The 25,653-nt window shown below is 37.7% G+C and overlaps 1 protein-coding gene across 2 annotated transcripts in view; it reads left to right on the forward strand.

The window, feature by feature from the left end:
* Window positions 1-25,653, forward strand: part of LOC131439063 (upstream-binding protein 1) — a 61,692-nt gene that overhangs the window by 32,972 nt on the left and 3,067 nt on the right. Inside the window, exons 1-9 of one of the 2 annotated variants that reach the window (XM_058609602.1) lie at window positions 13,836-14,142; window positions 14,205-14,274; window positions 14,338-14,765; window positions 20,802-20,862; window positions 20,932-21,178; window positions 21,242-21,529; window positions 21,640-21,812; window positions 21,872-22,246; window positions 22,342-22,416. In XM_058609602.1, coding sequence (XP_058465585.1) covers window positions 14,040-14,142; window positions 14,205-14,274; window positions 14,338-14,765; window positions 20,802-20,862; window positions 20,932-21,178; window positions 21,242-21,529; window positions 21,640-21,812; window positions 21,872-22,246; window positions 22,342-22,416 — 1,820 coding nt within the window. In that variant the 5' untranslated portion in view covers window positions 13,836-14,039. Of the gene's footprint in view, window positions 1-13,835; window positions 14,143-14,204; window positions 14,275-14,337; window positions 14,766-20,801; window positions 20,863-20,931; window positions 21,179-21,241; window positions 21,530-21,639; window positions 21,813-21,871; window positions 22,247-22,341; window positions 22,417-25,653 lie in introns of those variants that run through there. The other variant, XM_058609601.1, reaches the window with a different exon arrangement.

A 25,653-nucleotide genomic window follows, 5' to 3' on the forward strand; every position in this document is an offset into this window, starting at 1 on the left:
TGGATTCATCGTAAGATCCGTTTTTTTTGTTGTGCTCAATCGCTGCCTATACCAGTTAGTATGATTTTCAACCGAAGAATAGTCGAGAATACATTTCAAAATATTTCCAAGCATTAGTATTTTCACGTTGAAACAGTTAAAATATCACAACAATAGAAACACACAAAAAACAAATGAATTTCGATACTTGTTATTATTACATTTTTATAGAAGTTTTGACCTTTCGACACTTGAATCAGAAACGAATACCTTATTCGCGGAGTTAGGAATCGAGCTAATAAAATACAGGAAAATGTAATCATATTTGAAAAGCAAGAACCGTTTTGTCATAGAAAAAGTTATACTCGTAATCATATGAAATATGTTTCAGTAGAACATTTATTTTCTTACAAATCTACTTCACTTTTCCACATTACTACCCTTCATTTCGCACCGATACTACAACTTTCTGTTTATAACCTCACCGTCTGCGAAACGGACCAGTTTTCAAGGGTGCTCTTAGCAAAAAGCAAAGCAAAGTCTTGGCATTACATTCCTTTGTGGAATTTGGCCTTTTTGTTTCAACAGACTTCACAGCCGATTAATAGCGTACAGAATCATTGCTTGGCTAGTACTACGATCCTACTGACACTGGAAATCCGTCCAGGTCAAGTCTCGACCATACGACAACTGTCTTGTAAGACCAGCGCCTTATGCATTGAACCGCCAACCCGGGCTCTAAAGTTCTACAGTTAACCTCAGTTTAGTCATCTGAGGAATTTATTATAATATATTTGAGGAAGTCTTCACTAAGTGCAAGGCAGAGCTGTAGAGTGGTGTTGAAAAAGTTTCTAATGAAAATCTTGAATATTCTCGTGTTTTCTGCAGCTCTAAAACCATTATTGAACCTTTCTTTCATTCAGTAACTCCAGTTTCAGTTTTATTATTTAACCTTTTTTTCATTCAGCAACTTCATAAATTAGGCATGATGCTCGATAAATTGGTTGAAGCACCTGAAGATCATGTTGACACAAAAATAAATTATTAGGGTAAAGTGGGGAGAGATGCACACTTTTCTTTAAATTAAGATAAAATGAACAGGAAGTAACACACAAATACTGAATATTTTTGAAAATACTACTAACATAACTTATTAATCTAAAGTATTTGTTCTGAGAAAATGATTACCATAATGAATTATTGCAACAAAAAATATGTATGTCAGAGTGAACTCGATGCGTTGCGAAGCGACTACTGAACGATCGCATCGCACTAACTCTGACATACATGTCATTTTTCTGCTGATTTTGAATGGACCTGCCGCGCGACTCCTTGCGATCTGTCAAGTTTCGCATCGCGTCGCTTGTCGCTTTCTTTTTGGCTTCACTTTTAGATGCAACTTGTTGTGAATTAATTAGAGGAGGATAAGACAGAAATGAAGTACTCGTTGTTGTGTTAACAACGACTTTGAATTTATTTTTGTTATTCGTTAACCATTTTCACAGAATGAAGGAACGAAAATTGAGAAGAAGAAAAATTAAAAATGCCTACTGTCCTTCTTTGACACATTTCAAGGCTGCTTCTAAATTCTCGGGTGATTACAGATTTTGCATTATATGTACTAGCCTTTATTTTATATTGGGTAGGCATTTTGCATGCAGTAAACAAGAAACAAAACACACTTCGATCGACTTTATTCATGTTTCGCCTTCGGTTCATCACTGCTTAGAATTTTAAACTATTTATGTAATAAATTTTTTTATGTGTCGGGCGTAAATAAGTTATGACTGACTACTGTTTGCCTCAGAATTTGAACATTTATGTTTTTTTTGGTTTGTGCAAAAACACATTACATTTCGACTTTCTTCACGTTTCGCCTTCGACTCATTAGTGCCTAAAGAAGTTCAAATTGAACTGTTATCTCCGCCTAGCAGTTCAATTTAAACCGTGGTGAAAAAACCAAGAGGTGTCAGTTCATAATTTCGGCCTTTTTACGAATAGCTTAGCACAAATGACGCGTAACACTCAAATAGTATTCCTTGTTGACAGTTTGGCCGATCGAAAGAAAATTCAGCTGCTTAGACTAGGTTTCAACAATAGCGATGTTCTATTGTGGCCTTCCGTTATACTAAATGATTTTCCACTGCGCTCTAATTTAAAAGTGGAATATGTTGTACAAGTTTTGGCTCCATTGATCGACAATCAAAGCTACCGATTAGAGTGCACTCAAAGATGTTTCGTACAATTCGCACCGATAGTTGCAAACTACTTGACTTATCAATCTTGGAATATCGTCGTACGTTTTTAGAAAAGATGTTTATTTATGATACTCTATCGAATAACAATGGTTGTTATTAAGCTTATGAAAGGATCCTCGATTTTTTCATTTTCGTATTATAAGTAATCGTGATTCTCTCTGCACAATGACGAAAAATTTCTGGCCTTCCAAATATGCCTTCCTATTCATTTGACTTTTGTTGTCATAAGGAGTATCGAAAATAAGCTATCCACATACATTTGTGTTGTACGCATGTATTTTGATGGTTTTTTATGGTCAGATCACAGCATGCTGTGCGTTTGGCTGTCAGCTTTCAGTTGTTTACTTGTTGTGTGGTTTAAATTCTGCGTTACCAAAATGTCGCGTATTGAAAAGGAAGTGAATATGAAGGTTCTGGACACATGGCTAAGTGAGAAGGGTATCACTATGCGAAAATTGACGAAGCGATTTGGAATTCATCATGCCAGTGTTAAAACCATCATTAATAAGTTTGGGGAACACTATTCTTTGGATGAGCTACCAGGAAGAGGCAGAAAACCCGGTTTCTCCAATCCAAAACTGGACCAGAAAGTGGTATCTCTAATCATGAAGAACAAATCAATGTGAATACGTGATTTGACCAAAAAAGCAGGAACGAGTGTCGCAATGATCCAGCGTATCAAGAGGCGAAATCACCTGAAGACCTACAAGAAGAAGAAAATCTCGAAATAAAGTGTCGAACAGAAGAAGCGAACAGCAACAAGGGCCCGGAAATTGTATTCGCGTCTTTTGCAGTGTCCGGATGCGTGCAATTTGATGGACGATGAGACCCTTCCAGGTCCACAATACTTTACTGTCGTCGTTGGGGAGGATGTAAGCTATACGGGCAGGTCGATTCAAGTAGAGAAATTCTGTCTAAAGGTACTGGTATGGCAAGCAATATGTTCCTGTGGTTTGAAGTCAACCATTTTTTACACTACTGGAACTATAAAGGCAGAAATCTATCGATCTGAGTGTCTCCAGAAGAGATTGCTGTCTTTATATAAAAAGCATAGTACACCTCCACTATTTTGACCGGATTTAGCGTCGGCTCACTATGCCAAAACCACTCTCAATTTACTTGCGGAAAAGGGTATAAATTTCGTCGAGTAAAATATCCATCCACCAAATTGCCCTCGGCTTCGACCGATCGAACGTTACTAGGCAATCGTGAAGAGGGTCTTCAAGAAGGCTGGTAAGGCAGCTGGGAACATGCAGGAGTTCAAAAAAATTTGGGCTCAAGCGTCCAAAAAAAAGCGTCGGCGGACAGAAGACAGAGAGATCGTCACAGGAATTAATCTGGGTGCACGTTCAGCCGAAGACAAACACCCAAACACCGTATAGATTGGAGATAACTAAGGGGAATCAATTACCATGCCATTGACTTCAAAGCAGCATACGATAAAATCGATGGAGATCAGCAATAGTGAATTATGCTTAAAAAAGGGTTATCCGAATAAGGTGACGCGATTGTTCAAAGAAATAATGGATTGAGTGATATGTTTCGTCCGAGTATCTGGGACGTTCTCGAGTTCCATCGAGTTTCTGAGATTGCAACGTCAAGACAAATGACTTTCATGTCGCTTGTTCGATATTGCTTTGAAAGGTGTGAGTCGAAATATTTTAACATGTAACATGAAGATGATGGTCATTCAGTAATAGCCGTTCAACCGAGAAGGTTGTGTATAGAAGCGTACAGTTTAATAACGCTGGTTAGTTTACACGCGTTAAATACGACAACGGTTGAACTACAGGTAGAGACCTGTTGGCAGCAGCCGTTAAAACGTAAAATCGTGCTGCATAAGAGAGCCCTAGTGCTGGGCTAAGCTGGTGAAGGAAACAACAAAGGGCGTTTCCCAAGCTCTACCCAGGCCACAATATACAGCCACAAGTGCTGAGCAGGAGAGTGCAAACCCGGAATTTGGTATTGGTTTGCAAATCACTTCTACCCGGGAAGGCACATTGAAGAAGAAGAGTGCAAAGGCACACAGAAGCAGGAGAGTGCAAAAGCACACCGGTGCGAAGGCACTTCGGTGCAGAAGCATATCGGTGCGGAGCACAAGGAAGAAGGAGACAAGACAACTCGGTCTTTCCACTGCCATACAACACGCAGGTATACACCGGTGACCTGCGCTGGTTACAGCTGGCGAAGACGAAAGCAAATCGGAATTCGAGTGGTGCTGGATGTCAGGTAGCAGTAGCATCACATCATATTCTATCGCTACAGTGAGCTTCAGCATTGTATCAACGTCCAGATACATCCAACAAGAACATCTAGAGCAACGAGGATCTACACGGCAGTGCAACGGAGATAGACAACAATTTCAAGGTAGAAGTTTTTTCTTTTCCTTTTAATTGAGTACTGTGTAGTGTTGGTTTCATTTTTTATTTTAAAGTTTGATTAAAAATTTTAATGTGATGGATGAATCCATGGACGTAAATCCTAGCATGAATCCTATACCCCCACGAACGAAAAAATATCAGGAGAGCTCTTCTGGGCCTTGGATAGTCTTTTTTAGACGTATATCAAAGCCATTAAACATTTACCAAATTTCTAAAGGTTTCACATCACGATACTCTTCAATCAAAGAGATCATAAAAGTAAATAACGATAAAATTCGTGTTGTGGTAAATAATTTGAAACACGCGAATGATATTGTCTCTTCGGAACATTTCATTAAAGAGTATAAAGTTTACATACCCTCCAAAGATGTCGAAATTGACGGTGTTGTTACCGAAGCGAGTCTTTCGGTAGATGATTTACTCAAGCATGGTGTTGGTCGTTTCAAGAACTCTATGCTTGAGAGTGTGAAAATACTGGAGTGCAAACAACTGTACTCAGTAGTTTATGAAGAGGGAAAAAAAGTTTATCGCCCATCAGACTCGTTTCGAGTGACATTTGCCGGATCTGCGTTGCCGTCCCATGTCTATGTCGATAAAATTCGCCTCCCTGTTCGGCTTTTTGTTCCAAATGTAATGAATTGTACGAACTGCAAAAAATTCGGACACACAGCTACTTACTGTAGCAATAAACCAAAATGTATTAAGTGTGAAGGACCTCATAAAGATAATGATTGCAACAAGGAAATTGAAAAATGTATTTATTGTGGGGAAAGTCCTCATGAGGATATTTCAGTATGCACTGCATTTAAAGTGCACAAAGACAAAATTAAGCTTTCTTTAAAAGCACGGTCTAAGCGCACATATGCAGAAATGCTTAAAACGGTCATTGATGTCCCCCCTTTGGAAACCGAAAACGGGTTTTCAAATCTAGAGGAAACAGAGGACTCTGACTCTGACGAAAATAGTGAAGGTAATTCGTTTATCACTACCCAAGGGTCAGTTAAGAGAAAGAAGTCTTCTTCCAAATTACCAAAAAAGACACCTAAAGTTTCATCTTCAAAAAAAGATCCCCGTGTTAAACAAAAAAAGTCAAAACCAAAGACTGTGCCTCCTGGTTTGTCAAATTCACAAACCAATCCAGGATCTAGCACAGAAAAAGGTAATAATCCTGTGGGCTCCATTTCACAGCCACCAACAGGATTACTGAAGTTTTCGGAAATTGTTGAATGGATTTTCTCAGCATTCAATATATCTGAACCCTTAAAGACCCTCATAATGGCATTCCTTCCAATAGCTAGAAATTTTTTGAAGCAGTTATCAGCTCAATGGCCAATTGTCTCAGGTTTTGTATCTTTTGATGGATAATTTATCACCCGCCGCAAATGATACAATCACTGTCCTGCAGTGGAATTGTCGAAGCATCATGCCAAAACTTGATTCATTTAAAATTTTATTGCTTAGTCAAAAATGTGATGTATTTGCTTTATGCGAAACATGGCTTACTTCAAACATAGCTTTAAATTTTAATGATTTTAACATTATACGTCTCGATAGAGACTCTCCGTATGGTGGAGTGCTTTTGGGAATTAAGAAATGCTGTTCCTTTTATAGATTAAACATCCCTTCAACTTCTAGTATAGAAGTTGTTGCTTGCCAAATAAACATTAAAGGCAAAGATATTTGCATAGCTTCGGTTTATATTCCTCCAAAAGCACAAGTTGGACAGCGACAGCTTAATGAAATGGTTGAAGCCCTTCCTGCTCCACGATTGATTCTGGGGGATTTAAATTCGCACGGAATGATGTGGGGTTCCGTTTACAATGATAGCAGATCATCTTTAATACAAAACATTTGTGACAATTTTAGCATGACGGTATTAAATATGGGTAGCATGACACGGATCCCAAGACCTCCTGCACGCCCAAGTGCATTAGATCTATCTCTTTGCTCAACATCAATTCGACTAGATTGCGCCTGGAAAATATTGCCTGATTTACACGGTAGCGATCATTTACCAATCATCATCTCAATTAGCTGTAACAAATGTATTGCTAATTCAGCTAGTATTCCATATGATTTGACAAAAAATATCGACTGGATTAAATACCAAAGTAGAATCTCTAGTATTTTGAATTCAATGGAAGAGCTCCCTCCACTTGAAGAATATGACTTCCTCATTTGTTCGATTCTGGAGGCAGCAGAACAATCCCAAACTAAACGCTTTCCTGGGCCAACGACTAACAGAAGGCCTCCCAACCCCTGGTGGGACAAAGAGTGCTCAGAGGCTAAACTCGCAAAACAAAATGCTTGCAAGACGTTTCTAAAACGGGGAGGAGGAACTCCTCAGAATTTTGAAAAACTTATGGTTTTAGAAACCAAGTACAAGAGCATACTTCGAGCCAAAAAATGTGGCTATTGGAGACATTTTGTCGAAGGTTTGTCAAGAGAAACCTCAATGAGCACTCTTTGGAATACGGCCAGACGAATGAGGAATCGTAACGTAGGCAATGAGAGTGATGAATACTCGAACCGATGGATATTTGACTTTGCTAGGAAAGTTTGCCCAGATTCTGTTCCTACGCAAAGCATTATACGGGAATCTCCTCCAAATAATGGTTTTATTAATAACCCATTTTCAATGATGGAATTTTCTATAGCACTCTTGTCTTGTAACAATAACGCCCCTGGGTTGGACAGAATTAAATTCAACTTGGTGAAGAATCTGCCCGACATCGCAAAAAGACGTTTGTTGGAATTGTTCAACAAGTTTCTTGAGCAAAATATTGTTCCGCCTGACTGGAGACAAGTGAAAGTTATCGCCATTCAAAAGCCGGGGAAACCAGCTTCCAATCACAACTCATATAGACCCATTGCGATGTTGTCCTGCATCAGAAAATTGTTCGAAAAAATTATTCTACGACGTCTCGACACTTGGGTCGAGACGAACGGTTTGTTGTCAGATACTCAGTTTGGCTTCCGTAGAAATAAAGGGACGAATGATTGCCTTGCATTACTTTCGTCTGACATCCAAATTGCCTTCGCTCAAAAGCAACAAATGGCATCTGTATTTTTAGACATTAAAGGAGCATTTGATTCAGTTTCCATTGATGTTCTTTCAGACAAGCTCCACCAACATGGACTTCCAGCGGTTATAAATAATTATTTGCACAACCTTTTGTCAGAGAAGTGCATGTATTTTTCACATGGCGATTTGGCAACATTCAGAATTAGCTACATGGGTCTCCCGCAAGGCTCATGCCTCAGTCCGCTCCTCTATAATTTTTACGTGAATGACATTGACAGCTGTCTAGTAACCCCATGTACACTAAGGCAATTGGCAGATGATGGCGTGGTTTCAGTTACTGGGCCCAAAGCTATTGATCTGCATAAACCATTGCAAGATACCTTAGATAACTTGTCCGTTTGGGCTGTCCATCTGGGTATCGAATTCTCTGCGGAGAAAACAGAGCTGGTCGTCTTTTCAAGAAAGCATGATCCCGCGCAGCTTCAGCTTCATATGATGGGAAGAATGATCCAACAGGTTTTGACTTTCAAATACCTCGGGGTGTGGTTTGATTCCAAATGCACGTGGGGAGGACACATTAGGTATCTGATAACGAAATGCCAACAAAGAGTAAATTTTCTTCGAACAATAACAGGATCTTGGTGGGGTTCTCATCCGCAAGATCTAATAAAATTGTATCAAACAACGATACTTTCAGTGATGGAATATGGATGCGTTTGTTTTCGTTCCGCTGCAAACTCTCATTTTATCAAACTTGAGCGAATTCAGTACCGTTGTTTGCGAATTGCCTTAGGCTGCATGCACTCGACACATACAATGAGTCTTGAAGTTCTGGCGGGAGTTCTTCCATTAAAAGATCGATTTTGGGAGCTTTCATCACGCCTGCTAATAAGATGTGAGGTGCTGAATCCCATGGTAATTAATAATTTCGAACGACTAGTCGAGCTTCGATCTCAAACAAAATTCATGACAGTATATTTTAACCATATGTCACAGGAAATCAACCCTTCAAGATATATTCCTATCCGTGTCAGCATCCTAAGTGCCCCTGACTCAACTTTATTTTTCGATACATCCATGCAGCGTGAAGTGCGTGGAATCCCGGATCATCTACGCTCGACGGAAATCCCAAAAATATTTTCAAGTAAGTTCAGGCATATTGACTCTGAGAAAATGTTTTACACGGACGGATCGCGAATTGAAGAAGCGACAGGGTTTGGTATGTTCAACAATAATGTTTCGGCCTCATTTAGGCTTCAAGAACCTGCATCTGTTTATATAGCAGAGCTAGCAGCAGTTCATTATAGTTTGAGTGTAATCGTCACATTATCTCCAAACCATTATTTCCTCTTCACAGATAGTCTGAGTGCAATTGAAGCCATTCGCTCAATCGCTGCTGGCAAAAATGAACCGTTTTTCTTGGGTAAAAAAAAAAAGGTTTTTGAACGACATATTGAATAATAATTATCTTATCACTATAGTCTGGGTCCCGGCTCATTGCTCCATTCCAGGCAATGAAAGAGCCGATAATTTAGCCAAACGTGGTGCTATTGAGGGTGAAATTTATGAGCGACCAATTGCTTTCAACGAATTCTATAGTTCGTCTCGCCAAAGAACACTTGCCAGCTGGCAAGCATCTTGGGATAGAGATGATCTGGGTCGGTGGATGCACTCAATAATTCCGAAAATATCGACAAAGGCATGGTTCAGGGGACTGGATGTGAGTAGGGATTTCATTCGGGTGATGTCCAGACTCATGTCCAATCACTACACGTTAGATGCACATCTCCTTCGAATTGGGCTCTCCGAGACTAATCATTGTGCTTGCGGAGAAGGTTATCGTGATATTGATCATGTCGTTTGGACATGCGTGGAGTATCGTGATGTCAGATCTCAACTAATAAATTCTTTGCGTACCCAAGGTAAACTATCCAATATCCCAGTTCGAGACATTCTTGCTTGTCGTGACCTTTCATACATGAAACTTATTTATCATTTCATAAAGAAAATTGGAGTTTCAATTTAATAAAGGCCCCTTTTAAGACTTAGTTCTGATCCCAGCTGCGTCCATGAGTTCAACCAATAGCTAAATTAGAATAAAAATTATGTAATGATACAAACAAACTCGAAACAGTTTATGAAATTATCAACAAAATGTCTGAAAATAACAGATTATTTTATAATTTATAGAAGTTAATCGTTTGGTTCAAATAATATTTCCGAGTAGATTTCATAATTAATGACGAGTTACCTAAGATGATATTTAAGCTATAAGAGAATATGTTTTAATAAATTCAAAACGTTGTGACTATGTTAGAATTAAATTAGGATAAGAATATTATGTAAAAGTGATGCTACGGCGAAGAAAAACTTATGTAAACTGCCTTAAGAAATAAACGTATTTATGGAAAAAAAAAAATGAAGATGATGGTGAACATCACATTGAAAACCGAAGCTATCATGTCACTGATTGGTTGCTTCCTAATCACATGGTGACGCATCTTGTCCAGCACTATAAAACCCGTTCCTAGATAGCGTGTTCAGAAGGTAGCCCGCTCCACACTTTGTGTCCCGTCCAACAGAGTTTCAGCAGTGCTACGACATCGAAGACGAGAGTTTGGAGCTCGTCATGCAGTGTTCGATTGTGTCCTAGGAAACCAATTTAATTTCAGCTCCATGTGCCGAGTTTCCAATCGTAGCCCATATTTCGTCACCATGTGGGTTGCCGATTTTCACGAGTTGTATTTTCTTCTTGATTTCGCATAGTTATTATTGTCTTGCCTTTTTCCTCTGTTTCGTCGGAGACGCATCTAACACCTGCGGCAGGTATTTAATCGTACCTACAGTCAGAGATGTCTATCTCCTCTGTGTGACGAAGAGCAAGCAAAATTTCTCCCCTTGCACTGACAACTTCAACGAGAGCTTTTCTCTTTCACATTTATACACCACTGTTGTGTAAAGTGTGCACGCATCATGAGTGCGTTTGTTTATTTCCTTTTACCTCTTCCACTGAATCGCACCAAAGTGCTAGAGCATTAGCTAATAAATTCTCTGAGGTGTATGCAGATACTTTCACAGAGGTGTACACGCCGGTGAGCACTCTGCTGTATGGTTTTCGTAGCTGAAGCATGGACACGCAAAATCAGCAAAATAAAACAATTTATCGTAAAATTTTCGGTTTTCCTTGCAAATTTTTCATAGCAAGGCCAGATCTACTCTCTATTAATTGAAGTTCACAGAAGTGTTCGCTCACCATCACGCGCCAGTGGTCACTTGGGTGTATTTAGACGAGAGCGCGTGTGAGCGATTCATGCGAAGAGAATGTGTTTCACTCGCGCCGGCTGCTTTAACCACAAGCACACACTCAAATGCTGTCTATTCGACACTGAGAAGAAGTGCGCTTTCCTCTTTGTGCGGTGCTTCGTTTTTTGCATTCTCGCACGGAACCACCCGCGATCCCATTTCAACCAGAATATTAGTTGATTTTCTGAATTCGATTGGTTAAAATTTGGTACAACTAATCGATTGTTGTTTTAATTGAACTGTCATTTTTGTTTTTCGATTAGCAGAAACGATGGTTGAAACAACTAATTTAACTTTTTGAAAAAAAAATGCTGTCAATTAGTGAGGACACATACCTTTCAATTTTACCAAATATTTTAGTTGAAATAACTGGTGTTGTTATTGAAACAAAATTCTGTTAGTTGAAAAATAAATCGGTTTTATTTGTTTTAGACATTGAATCAATTCGAACAATGTTATTGATTTGCGAAAATTTTAGTCAATTTATATGAGCTTGGGTGCATCAACCGCTGGGAATTGGAATTTTGCGACGGCAATTCAAATGCGCCATTCAATCGCAGCGTGTTTTGTGTGTTTGAAACCCTTCGCTCCTGTTACTTTCATAAATTAAATTCATGTCGAAAAGCGTTTTATGCTAATGCATGAACATCATCATCGGTATCAAACAGCTGGAAGTAAAACAGTCTGCTGGAAGTAAATCAATGATCGAATTTGGAGCATAAAATTTTTGCGCATACCTGAAAGATTACGAGATGATCATTCATTAACATTTTCTAATTTGTCACCAAATCTTTTTCAGCTTAAACAAGGTTAACTTTATCACAACACCGCTGTTAGATAAACACTTGTTATCATGAATTTCTCAAATCGAATGAACACTATTTCACCAAAAGCTTTAACCATCGATGTTGTTTTCATTGACATTTTGAAGCGACGCGAACAGATTTCAACTAAAAAAGTTGTTGATTTTGCATTGCAATTATTGTTTTGCTTTCAACTGTCTCCGGCATTTGACAGCATTCAAAACAACATATTTTTCAACTACTTGAAAATATGCAAATCAAAAACCATATTGATTGAATCAAAAATAAATTAGCTAAATCAACTATCGCAAAAATCAAAAACTGCGATATCGCAATTTTATGATCGAAGGGTTCTCCGTGCGGTGTGGCAAAAATCTGACTCCAGCGTATATCACTCTGGTGAAATGCCCTACAGTAGGGTCATCGCACCTTTGCTCATTCGCACCCTCTCATTCTGCTAATATCGCGGGAAGCGGTAGCATCCAGTTGACTTCTGTCAACAACGGAAGCACGTGGAGACATGAAATAGAAACTTGCTTAGAAGGGATGTTGCAGATGTGCACTCTCTGGTACTTTTACTCGTTTGAGTGAATAATTCTGCACTGAACATTCCGTGATAAAGTAGAAATAGATGCTGACAATAGAATTATGATCAGCATTAGGATTATAAACACACTGACTTTGCAAGAAAAGTTTGATGCAACAGAAGAATGAGCATGTAGAGTGTACTCAAGAAGGAAAGCAAAAACGATGATCAACAGAAGAGATTGTCAATCATGAGGTTTGCAGTACAAGAAGGATGCACGCGTGGCGGAAGGTCCGGAATGGCCCAGATGAAGGGAAACCTACAATTGGTTCGGAGTGGTACTAGCAGATAATATATAAACTAGTATTAGTTAAGACTGAAACTCCAGAATATATTCATGACAGCACTCTGGGAAGTATTGTGTTTGAAGTGATTACATCATTGACCGTGATAAAAATTCTATTCAAAAATATCAATTATCTAGTATCGAACTGGAAGCAAAACTAAACAGAGGAAATGAGACATACAATATAAACGAGTTCTGTTCCAGGTTCGGTCAGTTCGGAGCTTGGATTGCTGGGAAGCACCTGCTAATCATTAGCATTTTTCGCAAGAAGTAGAATATCTAAGTAGTCAAGGGCAGACACACTATAGGTGAGATTTTTCACACTTTCACGATTTCTAGATAAATCGCAACAATTCTCAATCAATTCAAGCGTTTGGGCCAGACGAACCACACTGGTTTCTGCACCCCGATCGGTTGAATACACGATCATTCAAAACTATTCGAAATGTTAGACATTACGCAAGTTACACTAATGTTAATTTTGTTGATGAGCATAATATTCGCAAAATATCTGGGGATATTTTCAAATCAATATATTCCTCCAGCAACATTGTCCCGTTGAGAGTCAGTGCGCTAGCTTACTGTTACGTTTAGCACTTTTCCGCTTGGCAATAATACTTACACAGACGAGCTTGCTACCTCAAGTTATTTTGTTTGATTAGATTTTATGAGTGAGATGTGTCAAAAACATTTCGAGTTTGTTTGCTGTCAGAGTGACCAGACAAATGCAAAGTGCGGGGCAACCACTACCACTGCTAGGCGCACACATGCTGATGGTGATGCTGGTGGTGGTATGACAAAATGTTTTTGATTTATTCAATAATTACGTTGATAACGTGTAAATTTCTCGAGATAACCGTTTTCACAAACAAACCAAGCTGTCGCGGAACTGCTTCTCTTTCGCTCTCAGTGAATGGACTATACTGGCCGGTGGGTCGTGTCCCGTCTGATATGGGTTTGCTTGTTGATTCGTTTTCGAGAATCTTTTGTGACTAGTGAAGATGTTGAAGTGAGTGAATAGTTAATTCTGTTCGAGTGATTTTGATTCATTTGTTTAGTGAAGCATAGACCCTTAGGATTGACAGACAGCAACGGTTTTCTTCTAACAATAGCATAGGTTCCGTATTTGTCAGGTTTATTCACAGTGGATCAAAGTTTTACGATAGGGTCAAGTTCATTCGCTGTTATCGCCTAACATAACTGAGCTTTCATCTGCAAACCTGTTCATATGAATGACGTTCAGTGAATATAACTAATCCTGTTTGTCGGATTGTTTACATTTTGTGCACTAATTCAAATCAAATATCATACGATTGTGGAACATAAACCCTATAAGCTTGATAGCGATGCCTCCCCGAAGCTTTGACGGATTCCTCCTCAGTTCGCTTTAAATAAATTTCTCCAAACCGGTTCTAACAATGAATGAGGCCTACAGTAATGGAGATATCACGGAAAAAGATTATTTGCGTAAAAAGCTTAAAAGTTTCAATGTAAACGTGAGCAGCAACAATAATGATCTAAGTGATTGATACATTATCGGCTTGTTAAACGTATAATCTAATCGGAATCCTTTTCACTTACAGGTGCAATTCGCTGGCCTGAAGAGCTGGATCTCGATCTAAGCAATGAATTGTCTGGTAATGGATATATGAGGTTAGTACTGTTATTTTAGTTATTTTTAGTGTGCAAATTGAATAATTCGTTTTTCATTAACAGTGATTCATTGTTGACTTTCCCGGTGTTCAAACAAGAATTGCCATCACCACCACAAAAAATTGCAAACGAAGTTATAAAAATTTCGAAAATATCTGCGGCTTCAAGCTCACTTAATCAACAACAACAGCAGGAGCATCAACAACAACAGCAGCAGCATCATAGTCACCAGCATCACCAACAGTTACAGAATCAGGATCAACAACAACAACAGCAGCAGCAGCAGCAACAGCAGCAACAACAACAAAACCAGGCTGGGCAACAGCAGCAAAGCATAGGTAACAGTGGCAATACCAATGGCGTTCAACAGCAGTCTCCTGTCAGTAACGAACAGTCGCTCGTGGGGGGTATTGTCGGTGGGGTACATGGCCCCATGAGCAATATGGGAGGATTACAAAACTTTATGCACAGTAATCGTTACGATAGCACAGGTTAGTAAATTTATCATTCAGCATTTTTAAGCAGGTACCATCGTCATATTGCCGACAAGTAAAAGTAGGGATTTTCTATGAATTTAAATTATCTCCTAATTTGGCGAAGTGTTGGCCAGTATTGCTATGTAAGATGCGATGCATGTCCATGTTTATCTACGAAACTGAGAACTATTTGAATATATATATTCCACCCATTGTAGAATAATGTCGTATTGGAATTATAAAGTACCACTATATATTGTCCTTCGAGCGAAATTGCTTTTCTGAACGAATACGTTCAGATATTATTAAATACAACCACAACTTTTACGTAGAATCAGGACTGCCGAGAGAAAATTCGGACCCGGGGGGACTGCAATATTACGAATTCCTAAACATGAGAATTGAAAAACATTTTGAGCATGGGAATATCATCGTATCAAGAGATTTTTAAATATATTATTTTAACAAAATAATTTGCAAGCCAAATTATTTTGTTCTGTTATGAAGAATGAAAAAAACAATTTTGAATCTTCGACTTTCCGGCCCCCTGAAAAAGTCCGAGCCCGGGAAAATTCCTCCCCTTCCCCTCCCCTCTCGGCGGCCCTGTGTAGAATATTGGACACTACTGATTCATTAAATGAACAACCAATCCGAGTCGGAATCGGTTGTTGCATCTGATGTAGAATCCATTGGGACTACATACTGAATCAAATTCCATATGTTTTAACTGGGCTTGTATTCGATTGGTAGTACGATTAGTTAGCGTTTTTTTATGAATGTGAATTAAGTAATTTTCAACGCAAATATTTTTTATGATTATCATTATCATTAGAACATCATTTGCGTTCAAAATTCAGTAATTTTTTGGTAATATTTATTTAAAAATCACTAGCGTGATATTCCTGATTATAAGAGGATATAAACATTTAATATATTCATTAAAACGTCTGGATTCCTGCTATGTGATCCTTGAAAGTGAAATTTTTATCATACATTAAACCTAGATATTTTGGTTAATTAGACCACGAAAAAAAAGAAAAAGGTGCTCGGCTTGGATCAGGGTCATTTCGCAGAAAGCCATATCACCGAATGGCGTTTCACCGAAAGCCATTTCACCGAAAGAGTTATTTCGCCGAATGCCATTTCACCGAAAGTAATTTCGCTTGCGTCGGTAATCCTGAAAATTTATTTGTTTTATTCATGTTAGTGACTCTAATTCAGTTGATGAGTAGTTATACGATCTAGACGAGATCTAAACTGCCTCGATAAAAAGTTGATTTCTCCCTGACATGAGTCATCAAGAAGAATGTAAATCAATTGTCGTTAACTTGATGTTTCTGATGAGTTCTTATTCGGTTTAAGTATAGGAATTACTTTAAAGTTTTTTTCATCTACTTAACAGGGAAGTTAGCTAAAGCAAAACAATTGTGGAAAATTTTACCCAAGAATCTTAAGTATCGTAGCAAGTTTTTGATTTTCTTCATCTTTTGGTTTTTGGATTTGATTTCTGGACCATTGACCTTTGAAATTTTCCAGAGGGGTATAGAATATCATTTAATTTGTTCAACTTCTTTAGTGAAATTTTCATTTTACAAAGGAGTGAATCTATGTTTGTTCTCACGAGAAAATGGATATTATCGTCGAAGAAAATTATTCAAGCAAATGAGCAGTTGAAGATTGTCGTCCATGATAGGATAAATGATTTTAATTTGAGTTTTTGAGACTGATAGATATTCTATTGCTCTGTTGATGTCGGAAAAATTTTCCAATGCAATTTCATGAGTCACATTATTTTCAATGTGAGATATGTATCCTAACCAATTAGCGCTATGGTAGTTGAATATAGCACTAATTGGATTAATAAACAATCATTAATATGATTATTATAAATAATTAATAACAATATTTGAAACTCTGAATGTTATTTGAAGATCTGCCATCAGTTAGGACCAGATCAGTTGAACAAGGTTCTCTCACAGGAGAGAAACAAGTGGGCCATTTGGGAATTAGCTTTAGAACAACCTCCTACACACTTAAATTTTATAGCTGAGTCTCGGCAAAAATATGCCGAGATTCGCACAGCCGAGTAATCAGCAATCATCTCGGCAAAAATAAAATTACTGAGCGTCTCGGCACCCTCAAATTTGACAAACGTCAAATATTGCCGAAATCGTCAGCATAAGATTTACTATTTGCTCAGTGAAACGTTCACTGAATATTCGGCAATCCAATAAAACGAAAAAAATGAAAAAATTAATTACTGAATCATCAGTAATTAAAAATCTAGTAGATTAATTTTGTTTGTGATTTCTCAACATTATAAACACGCCATTTAGGATCAAAAATTCATTTTATTAACATTTAAAGGAGGCTTACAAATTTGTTGCCAGCATGTAGCATACAGAAAAATTTAAAAAAAATGTCGGAAGGCTCGCATACTGTAAAAACCATGCAAAGAGTTTTAAATGCTGACAGTATTTCCGGTCCTATGGGAATTATTACATCTCTCCAAACTAATGAGCAGTCTCCTTCGCCAAATTCCTCAGACATCACTACCATCAGCGGCGTTTCCGGATGGCTTGAGTCGAGCTGGAAATATGAAAATGAATATATGCATTGATTTCTGGTTTACAAAAATTTTCAATATTTAATGATGCATATACGGTATTGTTCAAATAAACTTACTTTGATCCATTGAATTATTCCATGCATTGGGTTATTTTTTCGCATATCCCCCAAAGTTTGTCTCAAGGACGCTTTGAGCCCCGAGTTGGGTGTTTTCCCTTATAATCGCGAGTGCTCTGATAAAGTCGCTTTTAATAAAGCGAAACATTCAAGCTATTTATTCAATATGTTTACTCGCAAGTGGTTCCACACTTCTTCGAAGATTATCCATTTTTTCACTAGAGAATTTCATCAGAAAATAATCGCGCAATGCGAAGCGAAAATTTTACGTGGCAAAAAATGACAGCTGTTGTACTGAATTTCGGCAAAAGCTAGCGCATATTCCGAAATCTCGGCAAACGTCGCTGCTGATGTCGGCATATCTGTTGTTTACTGATACATTCAGCAAGCAATTATGCCAAATTTCGGCAAAATGAAGCATTTTACCGAAATATCAGTGAATGCATTTAACGAAGTTCAGAAACATGCGTATTGATTACTGAGCTATTAGCAAATTTACGTGTTGCTGATCAGTTTCGGCATTTTGATATGCCGAGCTCAAGAAATGGTTTTAAGTGTGTAGTTCAAATAAGCCCACTTTGACATAGTTGCGTCACCGCTGATTTAGTAATAGTCTTGAATATGACTGATAAGTTCGAAATATAATTCTTAAAAGAGTTAAACTTAGAAAAAGATGATTACCTTTTATTCTTCAAGAACTGTTCATGTTTCAAGTAATCTTGAAGCAGAATATTAGGCTATTTGCGTGTGAGGCGAAACAACAACACTAAACTAAACCATGATTGTTTAGCACATTTTTGTTTTCAAACATTATGAAAGAGATTAAATATTAATGCATTATGCAGAAAACACATTTTGCTCGATTGTAATGGAATACCTTTACTCAAATTTTGGTTGTAACCGATCAATAGTTTTGTTCTAATTATAGAGGTTTTAACCTTGTGGTCATTAGACTCTCGGGTAAAGAAAGGGTGGGTGGATGACATAAATTGACTATATGAATTGTGCAAGCTTTTACTTCTTTGCTTAAAAAAATTGTAGCAGTAATAGCGTTTCTGAGAAGAACGATTTATGTGGGTGTTGATCAGTGCAGTAAAACTTTTTTCAATTCAATTGAATTCGAATATGGCACACACTGACGATCACTCTACTGCAGTAATCTTCACTTTCAATTGATGAATTTATGAAGCACCATTTGAATTCTAATAATATTCGATTGAAAATGGAATTTTGCCGCACTGGTGGTGGTTTTTTGGAGTTGAATTTGATTTTCGATGGATGCTGCTGAATTCATGGGATACTAAATACTGAACGTGAAGCTTCTGCTGCCGAATATTGGCGAGAATAATTGCCACTTTATCAGCACGAACAGCACACACTGACGAACGCAAGGTAGAGGAACTGCAAACAGTGCGTATTATTCTAATACTGACGCTAGCTGAATGAATGGTGTCTTTGAATATTCGCGTCATCACGTGTCTTCAGTTCGTAAGGTGGGACAAACAAGAACATAAATACAACGAATCGAAAAATTATTTAAATTGAAAAATTCGATTTTTGGTTTTCAAAAGAATCAAATTGTTGATTGTAAAAAGGGCGAGTGCATTTTCGTTGAATGCGAAACTTCTCCTGCTGATTGTTATTGAAAGTAATTGCCTCTTTCTCGATGTGAACGACTCGCAAAGCTTTCTTCTAAAAAATAAATGCTGGATGTAGTTTTCAGTCACTTGTCATGGATGAGGGTTTTCAGTTGCACCTTTTTAACAGAGGCAGCAACATTCTACGTCTAGTAAGACTAGCCCTGGGTTGGCGGTTCAATGCACAAGTCACTGGTCTTACAAGCCAGTTCTCGCATGCAATGGCTCCGTACGCTAGAATTGGCAGTGAAGTCTGTTAAAACAGAATGGGAAAAAGCCTAGTCCACAAAAGACTTTTTTTGCGACTGAATTTCCCATGCAAATAACAGTGTTTCCACTCCAGTTCAGAGCTGATAAAAGTCATTTTCATAGACTTAAAATAGACAAAACCGACGAGAAATAAATGTCACTCTCAGCTCCGCTTGCAAATGATGAAATCGAGATTTATATCCAGTCAACGACAAAAGCTAAACGGTGGTTTCAAAATTGTGTTCTTTCTTTCATTTACTCTTTCAGACATTTTCGGTTTTTAGTGCAAAGCGTATACTGTGAAGTGTCAATATTCAACCGATGCTTCGAGAATTAATAATGACAAAAAACTATTCGCATTGATGTTTACCAGTAGGTGCTCGTATCCATAGTACATTTGTATTCCAAAGAGGTTCTGGAGTGTAATTACTTCGATTCATCATATTTTAGACACTCTTTATAGCTAAACGTCACAGATTTTCATTTTATCGATGAAAGAATGAGAATTGAAATTCGACCAATTCTTCCTGCAGACGTTATTTTGATTTTGTCTTGTCGAAGGGGAATGACTGACGGAGGCATTCATACTTTATTTTTTTGCAATGAAAGACGAAAATGCTTCGTCTGTCTTCGTTTGTTTTGGAGGCGATCATCTACGAACGAGACAGTAAAATAGCGAACATAAGGCTGTTGGATTGGATTTCTTTCAATGAGAATGTGTGACAATTTTAAGCTCTGCTCTAGCTAGAAGCTAGGGGAAAATTTCAATGAAACTGAGGTCCAGAATGCTAAGATATTACTAAAAAACTTTGGTTCCTGCGGATTACCCATGTCTGGAAAAAATAAAAAAAACCAATGACGTCGTTATTATTTGCAGTTTTTGGTGTTTGTTCTATGTTCAGTTCAGTTCTTATGCAGATGATGTATTAAAAATTATATTTAATCATCTTCAAAATTGTCGTCTTATGTTAATGGGATTGAAATGACTGGGATTTTTTAGAAATACATCTAAAAAAATGATGCATAAAATATTAATTTAATGATTAATAGTGATTCCATCTAAAAAGCATCACTTTTACGAAAAGGCTAATTTTTTTTTTGAAATTTAAAGAAGATGCGTTTTGCCTCATTGATTTGATGAATGTTCTTTCTCATTTTTTGAGATAATAAAGCGATCAATGCTATAATTGACGATTCAAAGATTTCGAGGAACAGTTCAATGCACATAAAAATAAGTGTTCCTTACTAAAAAATCATATTGATGGATTGATTAGATAAAAACAATGTTGATATTACCAGTATTGACGTCGCATAATGCGTAATGAAATTACTAGACGTAAAAAAATATCTCGTTTTAGAGTTCATTTTCTGTATAAAGTGGTGCAATGATAGCCATCCTACGAAAACGTTTGGTTTTTTTGTGTAATGATCTTTATTTCTTTCATATAAAACAAGCTTAACAAATTTCATTTCATTTCAGGAAATCTCAATAAATCTTGTGACAACACGCAGCGTTTTGAGAAGGCTCATGATGATAACAGGTAAGGGTGTTCAGAAATCACAAGCAAATTTTGAGACAGAAATTATTGATTTTTATCGTTGTATTTTAGGTTCCAATACGTACTAGGAGCAGCTACGTCTATTGCCACAAAGAACAATGAAGAATCTCTAACCTATTTAAACCAAGGTCAGAGTTACGAAATCAAACTGAAGAAATTGGGTGATCTGTCACCCTACCGGGGGAAGATACTAAAAAGTATTATAAAAATTTGCTTCCACGAACGACGTCTGCAGTATATGGAACGTGAACAAATGCAGCTTTGGCAAGCCTCTCGGCCAGGTGAAAGGATTTTAGACGTCAGTAGTGTTGATACAGGTCGTTACTGAATACGCGGGTGTATTTAATTGTTATGCTTTTAGGTTGATATCCCCCTTTCTTATGGATTGATTCAGGTGCAACCGAATAGTAGCAGTCTGTTAAACACGATGGAGGTATACTGGGACCCCATGAAGGAGGTCGGTGTGTATGTCAAAGTGAATTGTATTTCGACCGAATTTACGCCAAAAAAGCATGGCGGCGAAAAAGGCGTCCCGTTCCGGATCCAGGTTGAAACCTATCTGGACAGTGCGTTAAACGATACTTGTACAAAATCCAGCGGATTGGACAGTACGGTTAAGCCATTGCATGCTGCCGCATGTCAAATTAAGGTTAATTACATTTTTGAGTCGAATTTAATAGTTAGAATCCTATTATCCCTAGAGTCATAATTCTTTGTTGCTTACACCGACATTTTGACTTCTTTTTACCATCCACGAAGGTTTTCAAATTGAAAGGAGCTGATCGTAAGCACAAACAGGATCGTGAAAAGATCCTTAAACGACCACCTGCTGAGCAGGAAAAATTCCAGCGTAGCTGCGAATGCACAATTCTTACTGATATAACAACAGAGTCGATGCTGACACCGCTCGTTGGCAACTACAGCCCTGAACAGTAAGTACCTTATATATGAGGAGGATGTTCTAAACATTGCTAACCATAACACATTTCAGTATTAAGCGAAACATATCACCGCTTCTTATTGCACCAACCTCGCCGGTGCAAATGAATAAACTGGAGAATATTATGTCATCCTTCTGCAATGGACCGGTAACCCCAACCACCAAAACTGCCGCTATGGCTGCGGTAGTTGCCGCCGTGAGCAGTAATCCTATCGCTATCAGCAATGTGTCCTCCACGAACAGTATCTGTAAAATGATGGACCAGAATGTGCTGTCTCCGCCTCAGGTTACTGTCGAGATGGACGATTATGAGCCTCAAATTACGAAGGAGTCAAGTCCTTCGGTATTGAACCAATGGTTGAACTATCACCGTTTGAGTTCTTATGCGAAGACCTTTTCGCAGTTTTCAGGATCAGATTTGTTAAGGTAAGGAACAACAAACTGGCATTGAAACTAGTTGTGTTCAGCCAAATTACAAAGTGATCGTTATGCATTTTGAACAATTTGTTTTTCTTTTTCAGAATGTCTAAGGATGATTTGTGCAAAATTTGTGGTTTGGCGGATGGCATACGTATGTTCAATATACTTCATTCAAAGTGAGTATCTATTATATTTTTATTCAATTTGATTCGACTAAATACCCATCTTTTCCAAACTGTCGAATCGATATCCACTATATAAAGCAGAACTCCGAAGATTAGTCAGATTTTGTCCCCGTTAACAAATCGAAACCTCTGTACGCATAGTCCAGACAACCAAATTTGAAAGCGTTTGAAAATAGTTACATATTTTGACTGAAGGTATCTCGCGGCGTCGCACCACCGAGCCACTACAACATGAACAAATTATCTTTCGGTCTCGCGAATGAAAGCACCCGAAGTCGGGTATCACATTGAACATATTATGTCAATTTCATGGGCACTATTTAGGCCCGCATGAATTTGACATTTCTCCTACCTACTTGCATGTACGAGATTCGATGCGAAAATGTTAGAGCTATTTGTTCGTGAAATGTTAGAGCTGGATATCTTGATGATATTATATCTTTGGTTATACACAGTCGGAATAAATTAGTTGGAAACTCGTTGGTTAGAGTGTTTGGGGTTTGGATATTCGCTAGTTGGAGCATGATCCAATTAAAATGCACTGTGTCAAAATATAATAAAATGTAAGTATATTGTTGTTTGATAAAGTCAAAAATTTAGGGAAAATGGAGCTGTACCGGACATTTCAGTTGAAATAAACGTCAGATATATTTAAAGTAACTCAGTATATTGATGAATCCGAAGTTCGAAAGATATTGATGATAAAATGATAAAATTTATGATCAGTTTTAGAGAAAATTGTTAATTGATTTCGTAAATTTACATAAAAAAATCTACATGTCAAAACGTTTACTTATGAGGCTTATGTAAAATTGTTGTTTCGGATGTTTCACACGCTCATATTTCAAGTACAATGCTGGTTATGTTGGAAAACGCAATAGCAGTTTTCCTTCGTTACCGCTAGAAAAATCTACAAGAAAAAAATCAATAAGTGAGATTCATTCATATAAGATTATTGTATCAGTAATCATTTCATTAGTAGAGCCACCTTGTTATTTAGCGGATAGACAACTTCCGATCAACGAATTCCCATAAAATCAGATACATTTTTTTCGTTTTGGATCTTAGAAGAAATATCAAAGGAATTGGTTCGGCAAATGTGCATTATTGCTGATAAAGCGACGCGAAAATTCGAAGCGTCATTCCATGCTTTGAGTCAATGCATCGAAGAGATATCAGATTTCGCTCTATTGGAAACAAGGAGCTCACTATTGCCACCTACTCGACTATTCACCGCGATTTTTCAAAACTTTCCACTACGCTCCGAAACGATAATAATGTACTCCTGCCTGTTATGGAAGAATTCCAAATACATACAACAATTTTGACACTTAGCTAAAAACCTTTTGAATAAGCTGAGCTGAAGTAAATCGCCCGTAGTTACACTTCGTGATTGACCGAATGAGTGGAAATGTACAATGAACCAAGAAATAAAGCTTGGGAGAAGCAAATCATTTTCACTGTATATACCCACTCACTCTAAACTTTTTATTAAATGGTCAATAATAAGGGAAAGGAAGGAATGTTAATCCGATACTCCTTGTTTCTAGAGATCGCGGGTACCACTGTATCTCCACGAGCATCACGGTATAGAAGATTTGTTAGTAGGGAGGGAAAGAGATCCGGATATGTTTTGGTAAACAATATGATTTCAACAAAACCTGATTTTCGATACCCAGGAGAAATATGAATAAGAAAAATATAAATTATCTTCAAGGAACGATCTCACCAGTATCCCTTTTCTCCCACTCGCTCTGCTGTCAGCAACGCGAGATGGAACACGACCACTGAAATAATAGAATATAAACACTCGCGAATATGTCCGCTGCAGACCAACCCTTGACATTCAGTCTGAATGACACGATCGACTTGTAAACTTTCACATATTCCATAGAAATCCGACAACACCGACAATGACATGCAGACAGCGCTTCGATCGGTTAACAGGTTAACATCGTTGAGTTTTCGGGCGGTAAATTCTCAGTTTCCGCCGCTTGAGCATTTTTAGTTTCGCGGATAAATATTATTCAATAAACAGCACTCTCACTACTAAACACACACTTGCTACACCTGCACTATAACTCAAAATAACTATTTCAACCTAATTTTTAACTATACGTATCCAACGACACTTTGAAATTATACTTTTTTGAGAGCAGCACCAGGACACCGCATCGCACTCCCAGTGATGCCAATTTTCCCTCTTTAGCTGGAAACCTTTTGAATAAAGACAAAAACCATTGGACACTTCTTATACTATTTCTCTAAGAGTAAATGAAAACTTCATTCCCATATCGTCTAAATCACATGTGAATTCAATCAGAATATAGCAACTTTTCATATTTATCAACTACAAAAATTTGCGTAAATGTAGCACCCAAAATAGTACCGATCGCGGTGACATCTGCAAGTATTCGTCACGTTGGTTGAACAAATTTTACAAATAGTGTCACCGACGACACGACCAGACACTCCGAAGAAAAGTCGGTATTAAACCTGTCTGTTAATGAATTACCATCAGTTATCGAATATCGAAAGACCCCTTGCTCATGATAAAAATAATCTTTTCGAGCAACACTGTTCTGATTTCTATGTACAGGTTACCAAGAAACCTCTATAATATGAACAAACAAAACATTACCGAGCAGCGGGAGCGTAAAAAGCGTAAGTGCTTTTTCCAAAAACAGGAACCATTTGTTCAAAAGATTTGACTTAGGTTTTTAAATATTGTTAATATATCGATAATCTTGGATTAAAATATTAACTTTTCCAGTTCCGTGACAAGCAGGAAGATTTTGTAAGGGATTAGTATGGCTACAACTTTAATCCATCCAGTTGGTTTGGATGGTATTCCATCGAAGGTTTTGATTAGGCACTGGACAAAAGCACGGTGTCTTAGAAATTGTGTGCAAACTGTTGAATGCGAGAAAACAATTCCGAAGAAGATCTTCAAAATACTAGTTGCCTGAAAGACAAATACAAGGAATGTGTGGTTCTGAATATTATGGAGTATCAATATAAACTGCATAGATATCAGTTATAAATGCTAATTGATAAAGTAATTTCGAAAATGTTTCAATCACAAAGGACGCATTATAAATAAACAGTCAGCATGCTCATACCCTCATATTTCACGACAAATTCATGTTATGTTTCACTGGGAAATAGCAAAGTTATAAGACTCGAAAAGGTTAGAACAAACGAAAACACAGAAAATATGTACTTAAA

The sequence above is a fragment of the Malaya genurostris genome, chromosome 3 (assembly GCF_030247185.1).
Source record: "Malaya genurostris strain Urasoe2022 chromosome 3, Malgen_1.1, whole genome shotgun sequence".
In the NCBI taxonomy this organism is placed as follows: domain Eukaryota; kingdom Metazoa; phylum Arthropoda; class Insecta; order Diptera; family Culicidae; genus Malaya; species Malaya genurostris.